We start from the raw sequence: 25,232 nt of genomic DNA on the forward strand, positions 1-25,232 counted from the left end.
ATCCTTATGCTTCTGCTTGAGCCTTCCCACAGTGGAGTCATGGCACTAGGCAGAGGGGAGAGGGATGGCAAAGCCTCAGCAATGCCTGCCTGACTTACAACCCCATACTCAGGTAGAGCAAGAGTCAGCAGCTTGTGGCAGCAGGCCATAGCTCACCCTCTCCCTCTAACCTATTGCTCCTCTTTGACTTGATACTTGAAGGGCTTCTCTGTTGCTGTGGTGAGAGGCAGGCAGAAGCCAATAGGACATGTGCTGCACCAGAGGAACCAGATGGTGTTGATTCCTCACTTCAGGAAAGTAAGAGAAAAGCTAGAAGTTGAAATACATTCAATTGTATGAAACTGAATAAAATTAAAATGATAAAACAAAGTAGCTGGGAGAAACTGAACTGCCAACTTGTTCCACTGCAGAAGGAAAAAATTCTAGTGGCCTGTGTTGAAGAGTGAGGGTTAGTCTTGGAACCTGCAGTAACTGGTCTACCTCTGAATTCCACTGGTGAGAGGAATTACCCATTTGTGATGAATGAAGAAGAGAAAATCTGTGCAAAAGGAATGGCTATTTTTGAAGCATAATACTATTTCGAAGCTTCACAGAACTTACCTCTAACTTTTTGCTTCTCTAAAACTGTTTTCTCTCCTTTGTTCTTATTATTTACACTTTTGGTACACTTATTTGGACTTTAAAAAAATGTTCACCTTGATAAACCAGACTTCATCAGTGAACCAGATGAACGAACTAGATGTGCCAGTCCTGTCAACACCTGCCTACGTATGGAATCAAGATAAGGCAAGGCATGAAGAATAAAAGGAACTGGAGCCATCACATACATGCTTTTCTTTCCTCTATCATGTTTGCCCTTTGCCACAGTATTAATTGATGTATAAGTGCTAAATTGTTTGAATTAAGTAGCTATTTTAAATTGCGAATCACATGCTTATGTTTTCAGTCTTAAAGAACTGAGATTTTAACATCAAAATATCTTGTGATTAGAGTATAGAGAAATCAACCAGATGATCCAACTTTTAATATAGTAACACAGCATCGAACACTACTGATCTATCTTTTTTTGGGGACGCCCCTAAACTTAACACACATTAAGGTTGGTTAGTTAAGATCTCAAAATCATGAAATGCTGTATCAAGTTGTAATCAAATCTGCAACTCTACTCCTCCCCTTCGTGATATAATCACATATTATTTCTCCAAAATATTTTTTTACAATTTTAAATACAGTATCACTTTATATTTTTTCCATATTTGTTAATTTTTTGTTATAATTGTACAGTATGTCTTCATTGACTTATGAAGCTCTTTAAGTGAACACACATGAGAAGGGACAGCTGGACAGATGGATCTCAATAGACCAAAAATCCTTCTGCTCCTCCAGTTTATTATTTATCATACAAAAGGGAACAGAAAAACACAATTAGATATAAGCCATTTAAAAACTTTACTTGATCTTGTCAATATATTTTAATATATTTATACATGTATATGCACTCTGATATTGAAATATGCACAGGTGACAAAGGAGCATACAATTAAAATAAAAGATTAGAAAAGTAGAAATCAAGCAAACTGAAGATAATATCTAAAATTAACTGAAGATTGCAATTTCTTTTTTCATTTCCTGAAAGAGAAAAAACAAAAACAATACGTGTGAGTGGAAACTGTTGGAAATCCCATATTTGTTTTCTTATAAAAAAGAAAAAGAAAAAGTAAATATCACTAACAGTTGTATGTATTCCACAAAGACCCAGCTAAAAATAACTACAAGTAGAAAATATAAAAGGTTCCTCTCTAGTAACTGTTTTTCTTCAAATGTATTGCCTTTGCTTATCTGCACTGTAGAGTTATGTGCCCCTACATATGAGACATGTAGTTCTTTCTGGACACATTCACATTCAGCATTCTAGAATAAATGGCATTAAAGTCACCTAACTGTCCTTTAGTTCCTCTCCACCTTCAGACACATCCTTACATATCCAAAATAAAGAGAAAGGTGGAGAGTCAAGGTTGGATGTGTAGAGGCAATGCTTTCAGTGACCAAGCAAGCAACCAGTTACAGGTATGACAGAACTAGAGGTGAAGGAATGACTCGATTCAGATAGTACTATTCCCAGACATTCTGCCTCTTGATGCAAGGCTATGACAGAGCTTCTCCCTGCAGTGGCATATTGGGCCGGGGGGGGGGAGCAGGCCCCTGGGCGTCAGCCTGCGAGTGGGCGCTGGCCTGGCCCTTCAGGATGCACAAGAGGCAGAGGGTGCAGGAGACTGAGGCATGCAGAGCCTCCTGTGCCTCCTTGAAGGGTAGGCCCAGAGCGCACTTACCCGGCGCCCCAGCCCTGCAGCCTGGCGCCAGCTCAGATGGGGCAGCCTCACCCAGGTGGAAGGCTGAGATGGCCGGTAAGTGAAACTTAATAGACAACAGAACCAGACCCTGATGCTTTAGCTTGAGCAGATAGTCCAAGATGGACTGCAGAGAAGACTGGGATGGAGAGAGATTCTGTTTGGAGGCCCAACAAGTGAAACGTTTCCACTTGGCTAGGTAGGTGGCCCTAGAAGAAGGCTTTCTACTACCTAGCAAAACCTGTTGTACCTGATCTGAGCAAGCCTGCTCTTCATGGTTCAGACACGCAGCAACCATTCAGTCAGGAGCAGGAAGGTGAGATTCGGATGAAGTAACCAGCTGTGGTCTTCTGAGATCAAGTCTGGGTGGAGAGGAAGCATGAGTGGAGCTGCCACTGACAGGTCCAGAAGCATGTTGATAGCACTGGCATGGCCACGCCAACGTTGATTCGCCTTCACCTTGCCCTGTTTGATCTTTAGAAGGATCTTGTAAACCAAGGGGATTGGTGGGGAGGTATATGGCAGGGGGTCTGCCCAGGAAAGCAAGAAGGCATCGGAGAGGGAGCCCCTACTGTGCCCACGCAGCGAACAGAACCGATGGCATTTCCTGTTCTGTCTGGTGGTGGCAAGGTCCAGCTGGGGAGACGCCCACCTCTGGAAGATGAGACTGATGACCTCCGGGTGGAGAAACCACCTGTGGTGAGAGGAAAAGGATCTTCTGAGGTGACCTGCCAATGTGTTTTGGGCTTCCGAGAGATGCGACTCCTCAAGGTGAATGGTGTATTTCATGCAGAAGTCCCACAGCCAGAGGGCTGAAGAATGAGCCCCTCCCTGCTTGTTGATGTAAAACACTGATGGAGTATTGTCCATTAGGACCAGCACCACTTTGTCTAAGATCAAGAGAGGGAACACCTGGCAAGCTAGGTGTAGTGCCCTGAGTTCTCTGATGTTTATATGTAGGGAGAGGAGTTCTTGGGACCAGAGGACCTGGGTCCTGAGACTGCCAACATGGGCTCCCAGGTCTGATGAATCCGAGACTAGGGTTATGGATGGTTGAGGGGCAGTAAAGTGTACCCCTTCTATTACAGATTCTGTGTCTCTTCACCAGGTCAGTGAAGTGAGGAACAGAGGTGGAACTGAGAGTATTGAGTCCAGGTGGTGTTGGCTCAGGGAGTAGACTGATGCCAGCCACACCTGGAGGGATCTGAGCATAGCCTTGGTACTGTGAGCATAGCCACATAGGTACATGCTGCCATGTGTTCCAATAGTTTGATGTAATATATGACCATGCTGGACTGACGAGCGACAAGTGGTCCAAAAACAAAAGGGGAGATAGATCTGGAGCTGAGACTGGTATATTGCCTTCGGGAGCACCTTCAAAAGGCCTGTCTGGCCCCACCGGGATATCTATGAGAGCTCAACTGGGAGACTGAGATAGGAGGGAGGGGTGTTTCATAACCCTTCCCTTTCCTTTTGTAGGGCTCCTGCCTGGGAGGCACTGGAAACCTGGGAGGCTGCTGGGACCTAAAGTGCTTCCTGGCAGCTGGAGGTATGTAAAGGCCCAAAGAGCAAAGGGTAGTCCACGAGCCTTTGAAGCTTTGAGTCTGTCTGTTCAGAGAACAGGGTGGTGCCCTCAACGGAGAGCTCCTGAACAGACTTCTAAACTTTGTAAGGGAAGCTGAAGGATTGGAGCCATGAACAGCACTTCATGGTGACTGTGGATGCCATAGATCTGGCTACTGACAGCCGCCTCCTGAGCTGCTTGGAGGGAGGTCCTGGCCCCAGACTTGCCCTCTCTCTAAGATGGCCGTGAACTCCTGTCTTACTTCCTGGGGCAGGGAGTCCTTACATTTGGACAGTGAGACCCACAGGTTAAAATCGTGCCTCCCCAGCAGGGTCTGCTGGTTGGAGATACGTAACTGGAGGTTGCCTGTTGAATAAACCTGACAACCAAAAAGGTCCAGTTTCTTGGCCTCTATTTTTTGGGGTGGCACTTAGCTGCCCATCTGTCCCACTCATTTGCCACCGACACTACCAGGGACCCCGAGGGTGTGACTCATTAAGCTCCTCAGCTTTCAGGCCAGAGCTCACTGTGACCCTTTTCAGGAGCTCCTGGTGGATGCAAAAGTGGGTTAACTAGGGCCTGAGACTGCCTCGTCTGGGGATGACAAGGAAAGAGGTGGCCTGTGCCAGAGGTGGGGCTTCCTCCTCCTTCTCCTCTATCTATACCACATCCATTGGGGCCATTTCCTGGAGCCAGTGTCTGGTGCTGGATGGGAAAACGTGGTAGCCCACTTTTCTAACATAACTGAGCTGTGGGATGGGGAGGCCCAGTAACAGGGGAAAACCCCCAAGGATACCAGTATTGCCACTGCATCCATCAGTGGTCTGGTGGCCAGATGCCAGCAGGAGGGCCAGTACTGAAGACTGGTATGTAGGCTGGATACTGGTAGGAGCAAAGGATTCTTACTCTGAGGATTCTTCCTCTGGAGACTATGGCAGTGCAGTACCCGTTTCCACCTCCTGGTAGTGCCAGGGAACCCTGTGGGGACCAGCCACTGCTGCATTGAGACCATGGAAGGCTTGCCCTGGATGGTGCTGCAGTAGGGCTCACCACACCTTGCTTCTTTCTGTCCCTGGTCACCTTGGCTGAAGAGGGACCTGGAGGGGTCAGCAGGATTGGAGAGGGCCAGCAGGTCCTTTGCTGTCTGGAAAGCCTTCAAGGTTGAAGGGGGCCAGCAGATGCCTGAGGCTGCGGCTGTTCCCAGGAATTGGTGGCAGGTCCCGTACTGGACTCGGCATTCTAGGTGGAGTTGGTGGAGCCATCAGAAGCTTGGGGGAGGACAAGTGACTTGACGTGGGAGCTATGCCAGTTGCTCCCTGCTTGCCCCTCCTTCTGCAGCAGAGAATGCCCTTCCTTGGCGTGTGGTTTCTTATGCCTCTTCCTTGGCATCAGAGATGGAGAGCAGTGCAGGGAAGAGTACGTTGCTGGGGGAGCACGCTGCATGGATACTGAGGTGCTCGGCACCAATTCGGAGTGGCTTGGCTCCGAGGCTAGTCTGAGGGCTGCCTCCATGAGAATGGCCTTAAGCCAAATGTCCCTATCTTTTCTTGTGCAAAGTCTGAAGTCCCTGCAGATCAGGACCTTCTCTTTAATGTGAGACTTCCCCAGACACTTTCTATAGATAGAGTGTGGGTCACTCACTGGCATCAGCTTTTGCATGAGGTACGTGGTTTGAAACCTGGGGACCAGGGCATGCTCAGCCCTTGGGGAGAAAAATCCCTCAATGACAGGGACAGCTACTATATACACTAACTCACATTATTATATACACTAAATCTGAGAACTATATACACTAATTATAACAACTATACAGATATGAACAGATAGAAAGTCCAAACCATAGCAAGAAGGATCGTGCTAGCAATCATCATAGGCGGGAAGAAGGAAGTGAGAGGGCACAGAGCTGGCTGCGCCCCTTTTACCAACACACATGTGCAACTCCAGTGGGTGGAAGAGCTGGCCCAAAGGATACCATTGAGAGAAAAATCTCTGACAACTGTGCACGTGGCGTGCACACACTTAGCATGGAATGGACATGAGCAAGTACTTGAAGAACAAGATAATCTTTACATCAGGAATGCTCATAAATAGTCAGCGGTATAGTAGAATACAGTTTATTATCCAATATTTAGAAGAATGATTAAATATTTTACCTGTATTAATTTGGTCTTGTCGTAGTCTTTGCGATGTCGATAAATACATTGGCTGAGTATTGCATACAGTTTTTCCAAGCGAAATATATTGTAGTCTCTACTTTTCTGGGTGACAATCTTCAACAGTTTCTGGGGGCGGGGATATATACAATTAAAATTGTGTTAAAGTCTTCTGATTAGGCTCCTAATATGTTCAGAATCTGAACATAAATAATAAAAAAAGACAAGACATTTCAATGGCAATGTAACTGGTGACTTATTTTCTTGTATCATTAAAAAAAGTAATAGTCCAGAAAATAGTTTTCAGAAAGAATTAAGATATGCCAGTTAGTGTTAAGCAGGCAAAAATAGTAATTTTTTATACTTCAGAGAAAAGGAAAGCCTGAAAATTCAGAGCCAGACCAGCAACAGCACAACACAGTCATACGAGGGATTACAGTTACAAGTTAACTCATCTCCCAGAACAGCAGGAAGTGACTTGCTCCATTTGTAGCAATAACTAAGCTCAGCAGTAGCCATATCTTGTCTCACTTGACAAGAGGAATGGATGTTGCAATGCAGGGCCTTCAGGAGTAAGTGTCAGGCCATAAGGTACACTGAAGTTTCATTCACCCCAAAGAAATATAGCCAGATAACCCAGAGAGTGAGTGGGCTGGGAGCAGCTACAGCCCATAGACACTATTCTAGGGGAAAGAGGCCAAGAGTCTTCTACTTGCCCCATTTGGACTGCTCTACTGTGGTATAGGAAATGAGGGAAGAAACAGAAGAAGCTCAATTAGGAGGTGCCATTTAGGAGTGAAGAACCTCAGAAGTTTTGGTCCCTCAAAGAGGAGCAGGAAGAGGAAAGATTTTTTTCACTGCTGCACTGCCCCACAAAAAGCTTTAGAAGCTGGGATGGCAGTAGATAAGGCAGGAGTGCTGAACTTCAACTCTTGGGAGATGGAGGCAGGTAATAAGAGGTTACTCACCCTGTGCTGTAACTGAGGTTCTTTGAGATGTGTATTTCCTTGTGGGTGCTCCACTCTAGGTGTTGGCGTGTCCTTGATAGGAAATTTTTGACAGCAGTGCTCGTCTGGGTTGCACATGCGCCATCCTTGTCTTGCGGCACCAGTGGCGCCCTTTTTATTGCACACAACCCGATCCCCTCAGTTCCTTCTCTATCATGGAGGCCATTATCTGAACTCCAACGCAGAGGGGAGGAGGATAGTTAGTGGAGCACCCATAGGGGGACACATCTTGAAGAATCTGTACACAGCAAAGTAAGAAAGGCTCCAAGAGTGGGGGATTGGGGTGAGACAGCAATACACCAGTCCAGATTGCACCAGGGGAACATCTCAACCCCTATGGCCAGTGAGTGGAAGGATGTGTTGGCCACATCTACTGTGGCCTGGAAGCTGACCTTGGTCATCAGGTGGCTCTCATCCAGCATGGCCTGGAACTGCTAGTGCTTGCCCTGCAGGACATCCTCCAAGAACTCCATCAGCTTGGTATAACTGTTAAAAGCATACTTCGCCAGCAGAGCTTGCTAGTTAGAAATGCGGAATTGATGAGCCGCGGAGGAATAGAGTTTGCAGCCCATGAGGTCTAGGCGTTTCGACGCCTTATTGGGAGGGGGGGGGGGGGTGGAAGTGGCAGAATTCCATGGTCATGGGCACAACCAGTGAGGCTGCAGGATGAGGTGAAAGAACAAAAAGTCAGCCACCTTGCTGGCATGAAGTACCTTCGTTCTGCTCTCTTGACAGTAGGGGTGCATGATGCCAGCATGTGTCACACTGCTCGTGTGGGCTGCAGAATGGAGTTGTGAATGGGCAGAGCTTCATGCATCGGGCCCCAGGATTGGAGAATGTCCAACAGCTGGTCTGGTTGGTCCTGGATCTCCTCCAGGGGAATGCCCAAGTCGAGGGCCACTTTCTTTAGCAGCTTCTGGTACTGAAAGTGTTAGTCAGAAGGTGAGAGGATCAGTGGGATCAGGGCCTCGTCTGATGAGGAAGAGGCTGCCATCGGGAACGGTGCCAAGATGAGCTCCAGATCCTCCTCCGAATCCAAGCCGATTGGTGCTGGCAGAAGGGCCGGGGTGGGCTGGTACGACACCAGTGATGATGGGTATGTGGGGAGTGATAAGGGTCCCAATGTGGGTCAGTGGTGCCATGAGGCTGGGTCCTGATTAAACTGCAGGCCCCAGATATGGGTATCATCCAGGCAGGCCTGGAGCACAGTGAGCCAGGAAAGTTGGAGACTGGGGAGAAGGACAACTCTTACACCAAGAAGCATTCCAAGTCTGAAGAAGCCTCTGGAAGTGGTAGAGCCATCAGTGTAGGCAGTACTGTGACTGGTGGAGGCGGGCTGCAGCTGAGGAGGACTGGCTCATCTGCCAGCATAGGTGGCTGGGGGGCCAAGAGAAGTGGCAAGAACAGGTACAACAGTTCAAGGTGGGATATGGGGACCAGTCCAGTCCGGTATCTGCAGTTCCAAGGAGGGGTATATGGAGTGGAGCCTGGAGAACCCTGCTGTGGCTGAGAAGTGCATACTGGCAGGCTAGCGGGACCCTCAGTCATCGGGGGTTCTGGTGGGTCTTGCTTCCACTTCAACCTTGCCCCTTGCCTTAGGAGCTGGCCCCGATGGGTCATCTCGCTTGGCTCAGGGAGAAAACAGTTTGTGAGAGCGCTTATGATGTTTCTTGTGCACCTTCTCACACCTTGGTGGTGCTGATGGATCCAGGCGTGAAGCAAGGGCAGAATGCTCACTGCTGGAGAGAGGTGGTGCACCATCGGTACTGATGGTCCGGGATCAGACTCTGCACAAGGCTGGAGCGCCTCTGCCATGAGGAACTTGTGGAGGTACAGAAGTCGAGCCTTGTAGGTCCTGGAGAGGAAGGACTTGCAGATATCACAGCAGGCGACAAGGTGCGTCTCGGCCAGGCAGTAGAGACAACATGTGCTCATCGCTCACAGAGAATGAGTGAGGGCACAAGGCGCAGTTCTTGAACCCTGGAATGTGGGGCAAATCTGCTGCAGGGGTTGGAGAAGGCCCCGTATAACGCTACTATAGAGACGAACTTTACAGAAGTAAGAAGAAAAAAAGAAAACAGAACTATCTACCATAGACTGTCGTTCTCATAGGACCTATGAGCACGAAAAGAGGATTCCAGCTCTAGCCATGCCCTTAAAGGGAACTAGGGGTGCATCACTCGGCACGACCTCTTAAAACCTTGCATGGAACATGTGGCGACATAAGGTGGCCATGTGGGTCAATGGACACTGCTGTTGAAAAACTTCTGGCTCCAGCACGTGACACACGTGCATCCATATTTGGAATACGTATAGGGACTATCACTCGAAGAAGTAGTAAAAGTTATGACTATCGCATAACCTGTCTCTCTCTCAATTAACCAATGCCAGTTATAGCAAGTTATTAGCTTATTTAACCCTACTTCAGTGTTCAGAAAATAGAAAGTGTACATACCTGAAGATCTTTGTAGTCCACAATAAGTGGGGAAGCTGGCTCATTGAGGATCTCTATAGCTTTCTCAACACTGATGAGCTGCTGCTGTTCTACCTGAGAATATCTACCATGGGTCATGGGAAGTACACACACATCTAGGATAAAAAAAATTGAACTTTAAAACCAGGATTTCTGTCAAAGTGTCTGGATAAAAGTAAACTATCTGGATTAATTCATGCACCAAAGATCCAACTGTTCTCTTGAACTAGACTAGGGTATCACCCCTCTCTAGAATGCCACAGGCAAGGCTTCAAAATGGAAATTGCATTGCCCAGTGATTTCCTGTTATTGGCATTTCCTCAGTTTGAGATATTTTGGTTTGTACTTCTTTTCTAGCACACTCAAGAGGCAGCTCAGACTTCACCATGCCATACCCCAAAAAACCCTCTTTAGTTGAAGACATCTAAAGCTGTAATGAATGCTAAAATCTTATTAGTTGATTAAGCATAAATTCTTAACTGTAACGTCTTACAATCTTTATTATATACATGGACTTCAAACCAGCCTATGTAAAAATCATTCAAATGCATTGTTTCTCAAATAGGAAAAACTAGGAAGAAAATCATAATCAGGTAACACATTTTATAGGCATGTAGAAATTGCCATACTGGATCAGATCTACAGTCCATCTACTCCAGTATCCAACACTGGATACTTCAGAGGAAAGTGCAAAAAAATCTTACATGAGGCAGATGTAGGATAATTAATGCCCCACCCAATTAATGCCTATAAGTTAAAAACCAATTTAAATACTGGAACATGAGGCTTAATATCTCTTCCAAGAAGTATTAACATTAATTATAACAACAATGGATATATCTATTATCCGTAAGAGTGTCCAACATTTTTTTAACTCTAAGTTTTTGGCCTCAACAACATCCTGTGACAATGAGTTCTACAGTTTAAATGCATCTTGTTTGAAAAAGTATTTCTTTATATTTTTCTGAATTTACCATCTTTTGATTTTACTGAACATCTCCTTGCTTTTGTGTCAAAAGATGAAAACAGAAGCTCCAGATCTCTGATTCTCTATGCCATTCATTATTTTATATACTTTTATCATGTCCACTTATTAGTCTTCTTTTAAGGTAAACAATCCGAGTCTCTTCAATTTCTCTTCGTATAAGAGTTTTTCCATGCCCTTAATCATTTGAATTGCCTTTTTCAGAACCCCTGATTCTATAAGTTTTTTTTAGATGGAGTGACCACCACTGCACACAGTATTCTAGAGCAGTTTCTCAACCTTTTTGATACCAGGGAACAGCTTGCTGCCTTCCTAAACTGTCAGGGAGATTTCAGGGACCAACGCTGGTCCACAGACTGGTCGTTGAGAAACACTCGTCTAGAGAAAGCTGTACTGCTGATTTATGTAATGGAATTATAATATTTTCCATGTTATTCCCCACCCCATTCCTAATATTTTGTTTGCTTTTCTGACCGCAGTTACATACTGAGCAGAGATCTTCACTGAGCTGTCCACAATGACACCCACGTCCTTTCCCAAGTTGAGGCAATTAATTTAGAAAATTGTAAGGTGTATGAGTATTTAAAAGTTCTCTCTCCAATGTGCATAATTTGAATTTATCAACAATGAAGAATTTCATTTGACATCCTGTTTCCTGCTCTCTTACCTTGATAAAGTTCCTCTGAAGTTCCTCACAATCTACTCTCAACTTGACTAACATAAATAACTTGTCTTATGTGCAAGTCTTGCTAACTCACTGCTCACTTATTCCAGACCATTAATAAATATATTAAACAATACAGGACCTAGTATGGAAACATAGAATCACAGGGCTGGAAGAGACCTTGTGAGGTCATCTAGTCTAGTCCCCTGCATGTATGGTAGGATTATCTAAGACCACTGGCTCTCAACCTTTCCAGACTATTGTACCTCTTCCAGGAGTCTCATTTATCTTGCATATCCCCATGTTTCACCTCAGTTAAAAGACGGTTACTAACCTTCTGCGACTGTTGTTCTTCGAGATGTGTTGCTCATGTCCATTCCACATTAGGTATGTGTGCACGTCACATGCACCAGTGCCAGAGAATTTTTTTCCCTCAGTGGTATCCGTAAGGCTGGCTCTAGCGCCCTCTGCAGTGGCACATATAGGCACTGGTATATAGGGGGCTGCTGGCCCTCCTCCCTCTCAGTTCCTTCTTGCGGAACTCCAACAGCGAGGAAGAGGGTTGGTTGTGGAATGGACATGATGAGGAACACATCTCAAAGAACAACAGTTACAGAAGGTTAATATCCATCTTTTCTTCTTCGAGTGCTTGCTCATGTCCATTCCATGTTAGGTGACTAACGAGCAGTATCTCTGGAGGTGGGCCAGGAGTTCATGGATGTGCTGTTTGCAAAACTGCTCTGGCAAAACTTGCATCGTCTTGTGCCTGCTGTACCATCGCATAGTGGGATGTGAAGGTATGTACAGAGGACCAAGTCGCAGCCTTACAGATATCCTGTATTGGCACCTGGGCGAGGAAAGCCGCTGAGGAGGCTTGAGTTCTTGTCGAATGAGCTGTCAGAGAGGCTGGGGGCGTAACATTAGCCTGCTCATAGCAAGCATGTATGCAGGAGGTGATCCAAGAGGAAATTCTTTGAGATGACACTGGCTGGCCTTTCATGTGATTGACCACCGACACAAAGAGCTGAGCTGACTTCCTGAAAGGTTTAGTGCTTTCTAAATAAAAGGCTAATGCCCGTCTGATGTCAAGGGTGTGAAGGGGTTGCCTCTCTGGAGAGCCATGAGGCTTGGGAAAGAACACTGGTAGGAAAATGTCTTGATTGACGTGGAACTGAAATACAACCTTCGGCAGGAACGCCGGATGGGGTCTCAACTGGACCTTATCTTTGTAAAATTCCAGGACAAGTGGAGGAGGGAGTAGGAGGCCATAGGCTCGAATGGCTGCCCTGTAAGCTTGGAGAGAACTAAGTTAAGGTCCCATGGGGGGACTGGGTCTCTGACGTGCAGGAAGAGCTTTTCTAGGCCCTTCAGGAATTTCATGAGAGAAGACCAAGCTGCCTTGGACCTGCTCGTGGAACTCTGAGATCACTGCTAAATGTACGTTGAGAGATGACAGAGCCAGGACTTGCTGCTTTAGACAGTAAGTAATCTAGGATAGATGATAGCGGTGCTCAAGACAGGGAGAGCTCGTGTTCCTGCACCCAGCTGGAGAAATGTCTCCATTTTGCCAGGTAAATAGCCCTAGAAGTTTTCCTGCTCTCCAGCAGGACTCTGGACCTCAGTCGAACAAGATCATTTTTCCTGGTTCAACCATGCAGCATCCACACCATCAGGTGCAGGGAGTTTAAATTTGGGTGGAGCAACCGACCGTGGTCCTGAGAGATCAAGTGTAGACGGGCCAGGAGTGTCCAATGGGAGGTCACTGCTAGGCTCAGGGGCATGCCAAACCAGTGCTGACTTGGGCACACTAGCACTATCATTATAACCCATGCTTTGTCTCTCTTGATCTTTATGAGGACCTGATGGATAAAAGGAAATAGAGGAAACGTGTGCAAGAGGTCCCCTGACCATTGCAGGAGGAAAGCGTCAGATAGAGTCGCTGTTGTGCACCCTCAGGGAGCAGAACTGCTGGCACTTCCTGTTCTGACTGGTCATGAACAGGTTCACATAGGGAGTTCTCCACTTCTAGAAGATAGCTCTTGCCACCTCTGGGTGCAGGGACCACTCGTGGTAGGAGAAGAAGGACCTGCTGAAGAGATCCACCAGTGAGTTCTTAACTCCCAGTAGGTGAGCGGCTTCCAGGGTGATTGCATGCCCCATGCAGAAGTCCCAGAGGCTGAGTACCTCCTGGCACAGAGCTGAAAATCAAGCACCCCCTTGGTTGTTGACATAGTACATTGCTGCCATGTTGTCCATCAGCATGCGTACCCTCCCCTGCCATCTGCGGAAGGAACACTGCGCAGGCAAGGCGGATTGCTCTGAGCTGTCTGACATTTATATGCAGTCACAGATCCTCCACAGACCAGAGGCCCTGCGTCCTGACAACCAAGGTGGGGCTCCCCAGTCCAGGTCCGAGGCGTCCGATACCAAGGTAAGTGAAAAGCACGGTGCAGCAAAGGGATCTGTCATGCTCGCTGGGATCATCCACCAGGACAGCGAGATAAGTATCCAGAGTGGAACTGAGAGGACCATGTCTATGTTGTATCTTGATGGGAAGAGACTGATGCCATCCAGGTTTGGAGGGGCCTGAGGTGGAGTCAAGCATGCTGCACCACATAAGTGCACGCGGACATATGGCCCAACAGTCTGAGACACACCTGAGCCGTGGTGAGGAGGTGGGTCACGACCTGGTGTATCAGGTCCAATAAGGCCTGGAATCTGATTATAGGCAAAAATGCTCTGGCTCTTGTGGAATCAAGGAGAGCTCTGATGAACTCTATTCTCTGTACAGGCATTAATGTGGTCTTCTGTTCATTTACTAATAAGCCTGTTGGTTTGAAATGCAAAGTTGTAGGCAAGGCGTTGAATAAACCTCACATCCAAAGAAGTCCACCTTATTTGCCTCTTTATTCTTTGGGGTTGAGCTCACCTGCCCAGGCTTGTCGTTGGCTGCTGATACTACCAACAATGCTGGAGAAGGGTGGGAGTATAAGTATTCAAACCCCTTTGCCAGGACATAATACTTTTTCTCCACCTGTTTGGAAGTTGGGGGCAGAGAGGACAGGTTTTGCCACAGGGCCTTTACTAGCTTTATGACCCTTTCATGAACCGGGACCGCCACCTTAAAGGGGGCTGCCACTACCAGGATGTCAAATAATGAATCGGCTGGGTCCTTCATTTCCTCCACCTCCAGGCCCAGGTTGGCTGCCACCCATTTAAGGAGCTCCTGGTGGGTTCTGAAATCATCCTGTGGCACTGTGTTATGGGTCCCTGTCATTGCTTCATCTGGTTATGATAAGGAGGATGCTGGCAGCAGAGGGCTATGCGGATGTTCCTCTGTGACCTGTATCCTCTTCCCCTTAGAGGGATCTTGGCGTCCCTTCAGCCTGACTCAGCTCATCATCAGATTTCAGGGGAGGGCACAATATTGTGATGGAGCAACATTCTGAAGTCCCTGAGATTAACTGGTGATGAGATGCAGGGGCCACGGGTTTGGAACATGGGTTCCAAAATTGCCAAGCTGTAGACGGCCAGGGACTGGGTGGAATGGAGGGAGGGAAGCCTGTGGCTATAGATCAACAACTAAGACCTCTGTGGGAAGGGCCGCCTTCTTCGATTCCGAGGCAGACGATGATGGCGGTGCTGTTCTCACCTCTAGCTCCTTACGGCGCTGGGCGTGATGCTCTGGTGCTGGGGAGCGGTATCGAGGTTCAGACGATCAAGGCCAAGAATCTCCGGAGGGCCGATACTCTAGGGACCTATACCCATGATTCCTCGAGCGTGATCTTGAGTTCAGGGATCGGTACTGGGATCTCAATGCCCCGTGCTGATGCTCCACTGATTGGTGCCGTAGGACTGGAAAGTGGCCCAGCCCCTACACCTGTGACAGCTACTGTGCCTTGGGGATCGTGGTGCCGTTGGCAACTGGTGTAGAGACGTCAGCGGGTGCCGCAGTGATAGCAAGCAGTGAAGCAGCACTAGCGACTTAAGCTGAGCCCCATCAAGAGCTTGCCCCTTGAACTGCCTCTGGCCGACTGGCCCAGTGTACTTTCCTGACGCCCAGGTCTATTGTCTTGAGGGGTGAGTGGCATCGGGAGAGACAGCAGGTCCATGGCTGCCTAGTGTCTCAACTCATCACCCGCTGCTGACTTGCTCTGCTGAGGTGGAGAATGTTCCCTATTAGCGTGGGTCTTCCAGTGCTGGGATGAGCCCAGTGCTAACACAGGTGCCGGGGGAGTACTTCTCGTTGACACCGCTGTACTCAGTGCAAAGTCTGATTGACCGAGGTAAGACATTGATCAAAGTGCTGATTCCATTAGGAACACCCACAATCTGATATCTCGGTCCTTAGTCATGCGGGGCCTGAAATTCCTACAGATCCTACACTTGTCTTTTATGTGCACTTTGCCCAAACACTTGAGACAGCTCTGGTGAGGGTCACTCACGGGCATCTGTTTCTTGCAAGCTGCACAAGGCTTGAAGCCAGCAGGGCAAGCCCCGACCCCCTGGCTCTCCCAGAAACTGGGGATAGACAGGCCTTAAAATTACTAAAAGCCACTAAAATGTTAATTAACATCAATTCAACAATAAAACTACATACAATGCAAAGGTAGGAAAAAACCACTGGGGAGTTGCTTGCCAAGGGAAGGACATTCCAGCACCATCACAGATGGTAAGCGGGAACTAAGAGGGAGGAGGACTAGAGACACCCTATATACTGCCACATACATGTGCCACTGCAGAGGACGCTAGAGCTGGCCCTAGGGATACCACTGAGGGGAAAATATTCTCAGGCACTAATGCATGTGGCACGCACACACACCTAACGTGGAATAGACATGAGCAAGCACTCGAAGAAGAAAACTACTTGCTTACAAAAGAAATCAGACAAAAATACAAAAGTCACAGCACACTACTACTGAAAAATTGCTTACTTTCTCAATTTTACCATATTATAAAATAAAGCAATTGAAATATAAATATTCTACTTACATTTCAGTGTCTAGTATATAGAGCAGTATAAATAAGTCATTTTCGGTATGAAATTTTAGTTTGTACTGACTTTGCTAGTATTTTTTATGTAGCTTGTTATAAAACTAAGCAAATATCTAGATGAGCAGCGGCACAGGAGCCAGCAAACAGAGCTGAAAACAGGAAAGTTTGAGGGGGCCTTACGGGCAGTGAGTGAGTTTTGTGGAGTTGCGAATCTCTCACTGACAGGAAGTAGGGGGAAAGGCTATCAACAAATACAGAAGTAGTAGTGGTAGTCACTCAAGCAGTGGAAGATACAATGAAGATGACTGGATGTGGAAGCTGTGGGATGTACATGATCCTGGAGGCGACACCTCAAAAGAGCTTCGTTTGTATGAAGTGCTGCCTCATAGAGCTGATGGAAGATAAGAACTGAGGGCTGGAGATGTAGGTGGAAACTCTGGTTGAGTTTAGAAGGGGGTTTGAGCAGATGATGGAGCAAAGAAATGAGGTGGCTGAAGGGATAAACCCAGATCTGCAGATGGAAGCAGGATTAATGAACTCTGAGGGGAGAATGCTGGGTGAGGAAAGTGGCCAGTGGAAGCATGTGACTGCAAGAACCCTCAGAGGAAGAGACGGGCTAGTCAAGGAGAAATAGAGCTCAGAAACAGGTTTGTAGTGTAGGAAAATGAAGAAAGGGCACAGAAAGTGGTTACTGAAGGTGCGAGGGCAAGGAAGAAGAGAAGAGCAACTAGTCCTATACAAAGAGTGGATGAGCCAATGGAGATACCATCAAATAAGAGCCCCAGGAGGATACATTCCTAGAAGGAATGGTAGCAGAGGATTGCAAAGGAGAATAGTAGACGAGATGACTTGCAGACGGAAAGAACAAGGGATAGGTTGTAGAACTGCACCATCACCAGGAAAAGGGAAGTCTATGTGATTGGGGACTCCCTCCTGAGAAGAACAGACAGGCCTGTAACCAGAGCTGATCCGGAGAACAGAAGGGTGTGCTGTCTGCCGGGTGCTAAGATAAGGGATGTAGACCTGAGGCTGATGAGGATCCTAATGGGAGTGGGAAAGAATTCACTGATTGTTCTTCATGTGGGTAAAATGATATAGCTAGATTCTCACTGGAACATATAAAAGGAGACTATGCCAGGCTGGGGAAGACTCTTAAGGAAATCAAGACTCAGGTGATCTTCAGTGGGATTCTGCCTGTTCCTAGAGGAGGACAACAAAGGCGTGACAAGATTATGATGATCAACAGATGGCTCAGGCAGTGGTGCTATAAGGAGGACTTTGCCTTCCAGTGACCATACATCCCATTCATGGACAGAGGACTGTTCTCTTGGAATGGACTTCACCTGTGTAGGGAGGGAAAATGCACTTCTAGGATGGAGGCTGGCACAACAGATTAAGAGAGCTTTAAACTAGGGAGTGGGGGAGATGGTTGGGAGATTCCCAGGTAATCTCCATGCCTGCTTTTAGCACTGAGAAGGAGGAAAATGAAGTAAGAAAGGACACAGCAGTGGGGAGCAGAATGGACATACGAGGAAGAGTATTGTAGATACCAGTCTAATAGGCGATATTGGCAGTAGAATGACTGTGCCAAATCAGGTAAGGAACGTGAGCGAAGCCAAACAGCAAAAATTAAGATGTTTGTATACCAATGCGAGGAGCCTGGATAACAAAATGGAGGAATTAGAACTACCGATAGAGGAAGTGAAACCAGATATTATCGGAATAATAAAAACATGGTGGAATAGTAGTTGCAACTGGTGTACAAGTATTGAAGGGTATGTGCTGTTTAGGAAAGACAGACAAAGGCAAAGGTGGTGGAGTAGCATTGTATATCAATGATGAGGTAGACTGTAAAGAAATCAGAAGGGATGGAATTGATAAGACAGTCTGTTTAGGTAAAAATCACATTGGGGAAGAAAACTACTAGAGTTTCTCCTGGGATAGTGCTTGGGGTGTGCTACAGACCACCGGGATCTGATTTGGACATGGATAGAGACCTCTTTAAGGCTTTTAATGAAGTAAATACTACTGGGAACTGTGTGATTATAGGAGACTAACTTCCCAGATACAGACTGGAAGACAAGAGCTAGTAGTAATAATACGGTCCAGATTTCCCTGGATGTGAGAGCTGACAGATTCTTTTACCAAATAGCTACTGAACCAACAAGAGGGGATGCCATTTTAGATTTGGTATTGCTGAGTAGTGAGGACCTCCTAGAAGAACTGGTTGTAGGGGACAACCTTGGTTTGAGTGACCATGAGCTAATTCAGTTCAAACTAAATGGAAAGATAAACAAAAATAGATCTTTGACTAGGGTCTTTGATTTCAAAAGGGCTAACTTAAAAAAATTAAGGGAATTAATTGGGGAAGTGGACTGAAGAACTCATGGATCTAAAGGTGGAGGAGGCTTGGAATTACTTCAAGTAAAAGTTGCAGAAAGTATCTGAAACCTGCATCCCAAGGAATGGGAAAAAATTCATAGGCCAGAGTTGTAGACCAAGCTGGATAAGTAAGCATCTCAGACAGGTGACTAAGAGAAAACAGAAAGCCTACAAGGAGTGGAAGATGGGAGGGATCAGCAACGAAAGCTACCTCTTGGAGGTCAGAACATGTAGGGATAAAGTGAGACATGCCAAAAGCCAAGTAGAGTTGGACCTTGCAAAGGTCCATTAAAACCATTAGTAAAAAGTTTTATAGCCATATAAATAGGGAGAAAACCAAGAAAGAAGAAGTGGGACCGTGAAGCACTGAGGATGGGGTGGAGGTTAAAGATAATCTAGGCATGGCCAAATATCTAAACAAATACTCAGCCTCATTAAAAATGGCAAACCATGAGCTTGGGGATAGTGGTAGGGTGGCTAATGGGAATGAGGATATGGAGGTAGAAATTACCACATCTGAGGAAGAAGCCAAACTCGAACAGCTTAATGGAACTAAACTGGGGGGAGGGAGGAAGGGGGAGAAGCTGGATAATCTCCATCCAAGAATATTAAAGGAACTAGCACATGAAATTGCAAGATCATTAGCAAAGATATTTAATGAATCTGTAAACTCAGAGGCAGTACCGTATGACTGGAGAATTGCTAACATAGTTCCTATTTTTAAGAAAGGGAAAAAAGTGATCTGGGTAACTACAGGCCTATTAGTTTGACCTCAGTAGCATGCAAGGTCTTGGAAAAAAATTTGAAAGAGAAAGTAATTAAGGACATTGAGGTTAACGGCAATTGGGATAAAATACAACATGGCTTTACAAAAGGTAGATCGTGCTAGACTAACATGATCTCCTTTTTTGAGACGATAACAGATTTTTTAGACAAAGGGAATGCAGTGGATCTAATTTACCTAGATTTCAGTAAGGCATTTGATACAGTTCCACATGGGGAATTATTAGTTAAATAATTAGAAAAGATGGGGATTAATATGAAAATTGAAAGGTGGATAGAGAACTGGTTAAAGGGGAGACTACAACGGGTCATACTGACAAGTGAGCTGTCAGGCTGGAGAAAGATTACTAGTGGAGTTCTTCAGGGATTGGTTTTGGGACCAATCTTATTTAACCTTTTTATTATTGACCTTGGCACAAATAGTGAGAATGTGTTAAAAGTTTGCAGATAACACAAAGTTGGGAGGTACTGCCAATACAGAGAAGGATCAGGATATCATACAGGAATATCTGGATGACCTTGTAAACTGGAGCAATAGAAATAGGATGAAATTTAATAGTGGAAAGTGCAAGTTCATGCATTTAGGGACTAACAACAAGAACTTCTGCTATAAGCTGGGGACGCATCAGTTGGAAGTGACAGAGGAGGAGGATCTGGGCATATTGGTTGATCACAGGATGACTATGAGCCACCAATGTGAGGTGGCTGTGAAAAAAGCTAATGTGGTCCTAGGATGCATCATACGAGGTATTTCTAGTAGAGATAGGGAGGTGTAAATACCGTTATACAAGGTGCTGGTGAGACCTAATCTGGAATAGTGTGTGCAGTTCTGGTCCCCCACGTTTAAGAAAGATTAATTCAAACTGGAACAGGTACAGAGAAGGGCTACTAGGATGATCCGTGGAATGGAAAACCTGCCTTGTGAGAGGAGACTCAAAGAGCTTGGCTTGTTTAGCCCAACCAAAAGAAGGTTGAGGGGAGATATGATTGCTCTCTATAAATACATCAGAGGGATAAATACCAGAGAGGGAGATGAATTATTTAAGTTCAGCGCCAATGTGGACACAAGAATTAATGGATATAAACTGGCTGTCAGGAAGTTTAGACTTGAAATTAGACACAGGTTTCTAACCATCAGAGGAGTGAAGTTCTGGAATAGCCTTCCAAGTGGAGTAGTGGGGGCAAAAAACCTAGCTGGCTCCAAAATTGAGCTTGATAAATTTATGGAGGGGGATGGTATGATGGGACAGCTTAGTTTGGCAATTGACTGATCTGTGATTACTGGTGGTAGATATGCCAATGGCCTGTGGAAGGATGTTAGATGGGGTGGGTTCTGAGTTATTACAGAGAGTTTTTTCTTGGGTGTCTGGCTGGTCAGTCTTGCCCACATACTCAGGGTTTAACTGATCACCATATTGGGGGTCGGGAAGGAATTTTCCTCCAGGGCAGATTGACAAAGGCTGTAGGGGTTTTTCACCTTCCTCTGTGGCATGTGGCACGGCTCACTTGCTGGTGGATTCTCTGTACCTTAAAGTCTTTAAACCATGATTTGAGGACTTTAATAATTCGGTCATAGATTAGAGGTTTACTACAGAAGTGGGTGGATGAGGTTCTGGGACCTGCATTGTGCAGGAGGTCAGACTAGATGATCATATTGGTTCCTTCTGACCTTAGAGTCTATGAGCTGATGCACTCCCTGGAAGACCTCTGTGTACCTCCAGGGGTGCACGTGCCCTGGTTGAGAATCACTGATCTAGACCATCAATGACAGGTGTTTGTCTAATTTACTCTTAAAAATTTCCAGTGGTGGATATTCCACAACCTCCCTAGGTAATTTATTCCAGTGCTTAACCACTCAGACAGTTAGGAAGTTTTCCCTAAAGTCCTAAATCACCCTGGCTGCAATTTAAGCCCATGGCTTCTTGTCCTAGTCTCAGAGGTTAAGGAGAACAATTTTTCTCCCGCCTTCTTTTAACAACCTTTTATGTACTTGAAAACTGTTATGTCCCCCATGCTCCCCCAATCTTCTCTTCTGCAGACTAAAGAAACCCAATTTTTTCCAATCTTCCCTTATACATCATGTTTTCTAGACCTTTAATCATTTTTGTTGCTCTTCTCAGGACTTTCTCCCATTTGTCCACATCTTTCCTGAAATGTGGCACCCAGAACTGGAACAATACTCCAATTGAGGCCTAATCAGCATGGAGTAGAGCAGAATAATTATTTCTCATGTCTTGCTTACAACACTCTTGCTAATACATTGCAGAATGTGTGCTTTTTTTGCAGCAGTGTTACACTGTTGACTCATATTTAGCTTGTGATGCACTATGACCCCCCAGATCCCTTTCTACGGTACTCCTTCCTAGGGACTCATTTCCCATCTTGTATGGGTACAATTGATTGTTCCTTCCATGATGCATCCTGTAATTAACTTTTCACCTTGCTGAAAATTAACCCTTTATTCCTATTCTTTGTTTCTTGTCTCTTAGGCAGTTTTTGATCTATGACCAAACCATACTTTGCCTCCCACCCTCTCACTACTTAGTTTCTTCAATAGGCTTTTGTTAGGGACCTTGTCAAAAACCTTTGAAAATCTAAATAAACTTTGTCAACTGGTTCCCCTTTATTCACTACTTTATTGATACTTTCAAAGAATTCTTATATGTTAGTGAGACAATTCTTTGCAGAAATAATGTTGGCTAATCTTATTTTATTATGATCGTCCAGATTTGATTTGATTTTTTTCAAATTATTTTTTCAACAATTATACCACCTACAGATCTAAGGCTTACTGATCTGAATTCCCCAGATCACCCAGTGCCTCTTCAACACAGACATTTGCTACTCTTCAATCTGCTAATGCAGTAGTTTTTTTTAAATGAGAGACTGCATATTCTTGTAAGCTCAGTCACTTCACACTTAAACTCTGGATTTTGACCAGTCAAACATCAAGGATATAGCAACGAGTATGGAGAAGAGAGCAGGAAAGGAAAAATAAGAAAGAAGGAAACAGTTTTTTCTCACTCTTTCTAAACGTTAGTGCTGTTGGAACTATCAATTGGAACACTGTACTTCCAAAAGATACTTCTGATGAGAACTAAATGCTGAACCTGTCATATTTTATAAAAATGTTGGTGATGGATATATAAGAAAAATAAGGGAAGGAGTAATGTATGTTGATTTTATTTGAGCATTTAAATTGGAATCTCTGAAAACCCTCTCAATACCACCACTGGCCTGGATAGGATCAATATTACATAAATTGGAATTTAGCTGAAGGACTACACACAAAGGGCTATTATGAATGACCAGTTACCTGGATGAGAGAAATGTTTCTAAATGGATACTCAAAAGGGATCTAGGAAGGAGGACAAACAGGTTATTAATAAAATAAAAGATATTAATTTGGGGAAGAGATGCAAACACTTCTGAGGGCCAACAAAATAAAGGAATCTAGGAGAAATTAATAAAATGGGTAGGAAAACAATGAGATTTCAACTTGAAGAAATACATACAAATACAACTGATGATGCTAATCTGACGGTAAAAAAATTAAGCAGCAGCAACAGAAGCACCTCAAATAGTTTTCTAGATTTGTGTCTAAGTTGCCTATGTCAGAAGAGGCAGGGTAAGAGTGGATGGCAAATTAGACACGAGTGTGCATGGTGATATGGCAGCATAAGGAAGGCCAGGGCAAGTTTGAAAAGAACAGAGTGGCATCACATCACATGAGAGAGCGTTAAATAGTCCTATGTACAATGCATGGCTCTGGTACAACTCCACCTGGAATATCTGATTTAATTCTGGGAACCATGTTATCAGGAAAACACTGGAATTGAGTGAAGAGCAACAGATGATTAGATGCAGTTAGAAGGACTGATTAAGAGGAAAGACTTGAAAGTTAAATACAGCTTCGCTAATTGATGACAAAAGATTAACTTGGTTGGAATATTTATAAAAAATATTTGAAGGATATTAACATTAAGGATGGGAAGCATTATTTAGCATAATAAAAATGAGGTATAAAATTAAATAATGGCATGAAGTTAAGAAATTTAAGATTAACAAAATGTACAATAAGAAACAATATTTCATTAAGAAGAGGAGAATCACTGAGCTATCAGGTCTTTCATCTCTATATTCTGTGATTGTCCACTTACTATTACAATCTCTCTCTTCAGAGTTTTCCATTATTTGAGAATTGGGAATTTCTCCATGACATCCTTCACTTTCCCTTCTCAGTTCTAAAAATATCGATGTCTTATTGGTTTCCTTTTCAGATCCATGCTTAGCCTTGTCACAGATGTCTCTCTCTTTCCCACCTTCTGCCTCAGATTTATTTTCACAACTATTTGTCTGCCGTTCCTGAAGAGCAGTTTCCCCTTCTTCCACTGAAGAATCATGTGTGACCTCAACTTCAGTCTGATCCACATTAGAATCCTGATTTCCATCACTCTCAACTTCATCATGCTCTTCCTCTGGAATTTTGTTCTCTTTATTGAACTGAGAAATCTTCCGTCTCTTTGTTATACTGCCCAAGGACCACCTATTCTTTCTGCGAGGTTTTCTCTTTGATAAAGCTACAAAGGAAAATTACAAAAAAAAAAAAAAAAAAATCCAGGAGTAACCCAAAAATATTTGTCAAAATAATTTTTCAAAATTAATATCTTAATCCCAAAGTCTTTCTTACTTGATGGACAAGGAAAATGACAAAAAGAAATTTAAGTATTTTAATGCTAGATCTGCCTCGACAAGTCACAGGTTTGCTATTAGATTTAAAAGCATTAAAAACTAATTATACAATAGGGTCACAAAATGTTATCAACTTAACATTTTTATGTGGGAAGAATTCTTACGTTATTAAATTATATGTAGCGACAAACAAAAAAAGCACTTTACAAAACACTGAATAAGACACATTCTCTGGTACAAACAGTTTACAGGCTCACTGTCAAGATAAAATATTGGGACACATATTCAGGTAAGTGCAGATGTAGACAGACCATTAACAAGACAACCACAATCAGAAAAATCTCACAGAGTAAGTAGTTTTATGGACTGATTTGAAGAAGAAAAAGTGATTGCAGTCGCACAAGGTTTAGGAGTCCTGATGGACACTTTCCAGACTGTATACGAACTGTACCCAGATCTATCTAAATCGCATGGAATGGAGTTTGTTTATATCCCTTCCACAACAGAAGGACCCTTTGTCTTAATTAAGTACAATACCAAAGACTATGGACAAAATACTGGTTCCAGTAAAATCAATGGCAAAACTCCTACTGGACTTCCGTGGGCCCAGGATTTCACAATATATCATTGAATCTGTTTTACACCTGAGCTGAACAGGAAACTAAACTCATTTATGCTTCAAGTCCTTTTCACAGAGTAGGGAAAAGGTGAACATAAAACTGTTTTCCCTTCAGACATCTACTACTTATGCTGCCACATTAATTTGCTTAAGTTGCAGGTGTTTTAATCATTCTTGTTTGGAGTTACAGTAAGAAGTGGGGACTTGCATTACAAGGGATATGGCTCAGATGGGGGGAGGAGAGGAGGGAAGGGTCACGGCAGGGAACAGAAGGATTAAGACTGTCTCCAACTGAAGGAAAGATTAAAGAAGCCTTCAGGAACTGTTAAAATGGAAAAATTTGTTTTAAGTATTTGTAACTTGATCAAGCATGTCCAAAGTCTTATTAAGAGACCACTTGCCATTAGAAAGAGAAGGTGTGCTAGAATCCAGAGGCATAGCAGGTATCTTCAGTTTTTCACTACACTCGAGATCCAGTTTCTTACATTCAGATATGGAGCTCTGCTTTGGCATCACATAATAGTAAGACGGAGCATATTTTGAAGAGATGCAACCTTGAAATGAAAA

General features: G+C 44.6%; 1 protein-coding gene across 4 annotated transcripts in view; it reads right to left on the reverse strand.

The window, feature by feature from the left end:
* Positions 1-894: 894 nt before the first annotated feature.
* ATAD2 (ATPase family AAA domain containing 2) overlaps positions 895-25,232 on the reverse strand; it is a 116,545-nt gene continuing 92,207 nt past the window's right edge. Inside the window, exons 24-28 of one of the 4 annotated variants that reach the window (XM_067531061.1) lie at positions 25,067-25,219; positions 23,515-23,934; positions 9,528-9,661; positions 6,066-6,194; positions 895-1,629 (exon numbers count right to left, since the gene is read on the reverse strand). In XM_067531061.1, the coding sequence (XP_067387162.1) occupies positions 1,597-1,629; positions 6,066-6,194; positions 9,528-9,661; positions 23,515-23,934; positions 25,067-25,219 (869 nt within the window). In that variant the 3' untranslated portion in view covers positions 895-1,596. The remainder of the gene's footprint in view (positions 1,630-6,065; positions 6,195-9,527; positions 9,662-23,514; positions 23,935-25,066; positions 25,220-25,232) is intronic. The other 3 variants (XM_067531077.1, XM_067531068.1, XM_067531085.1) reach the window with 3 other exon arrangements.

Source organism: Emydura macquarii, unplaced genomic scaffold (genome assembly GCF_026122565.2).
Source record: "Emydura macquarii macquarii isolate MOO-44397 ecotype Brisbane River unplaced genomic scaffold, CSIRO-AGI_Emac_v2 contig_369, whole genome shotgun sequence".
Classification (NCBI taxonomy): Eukaryota; Metazoa; Chordata; order Testudines; family Chelidae; genus Emydura; species Emydura macquarii.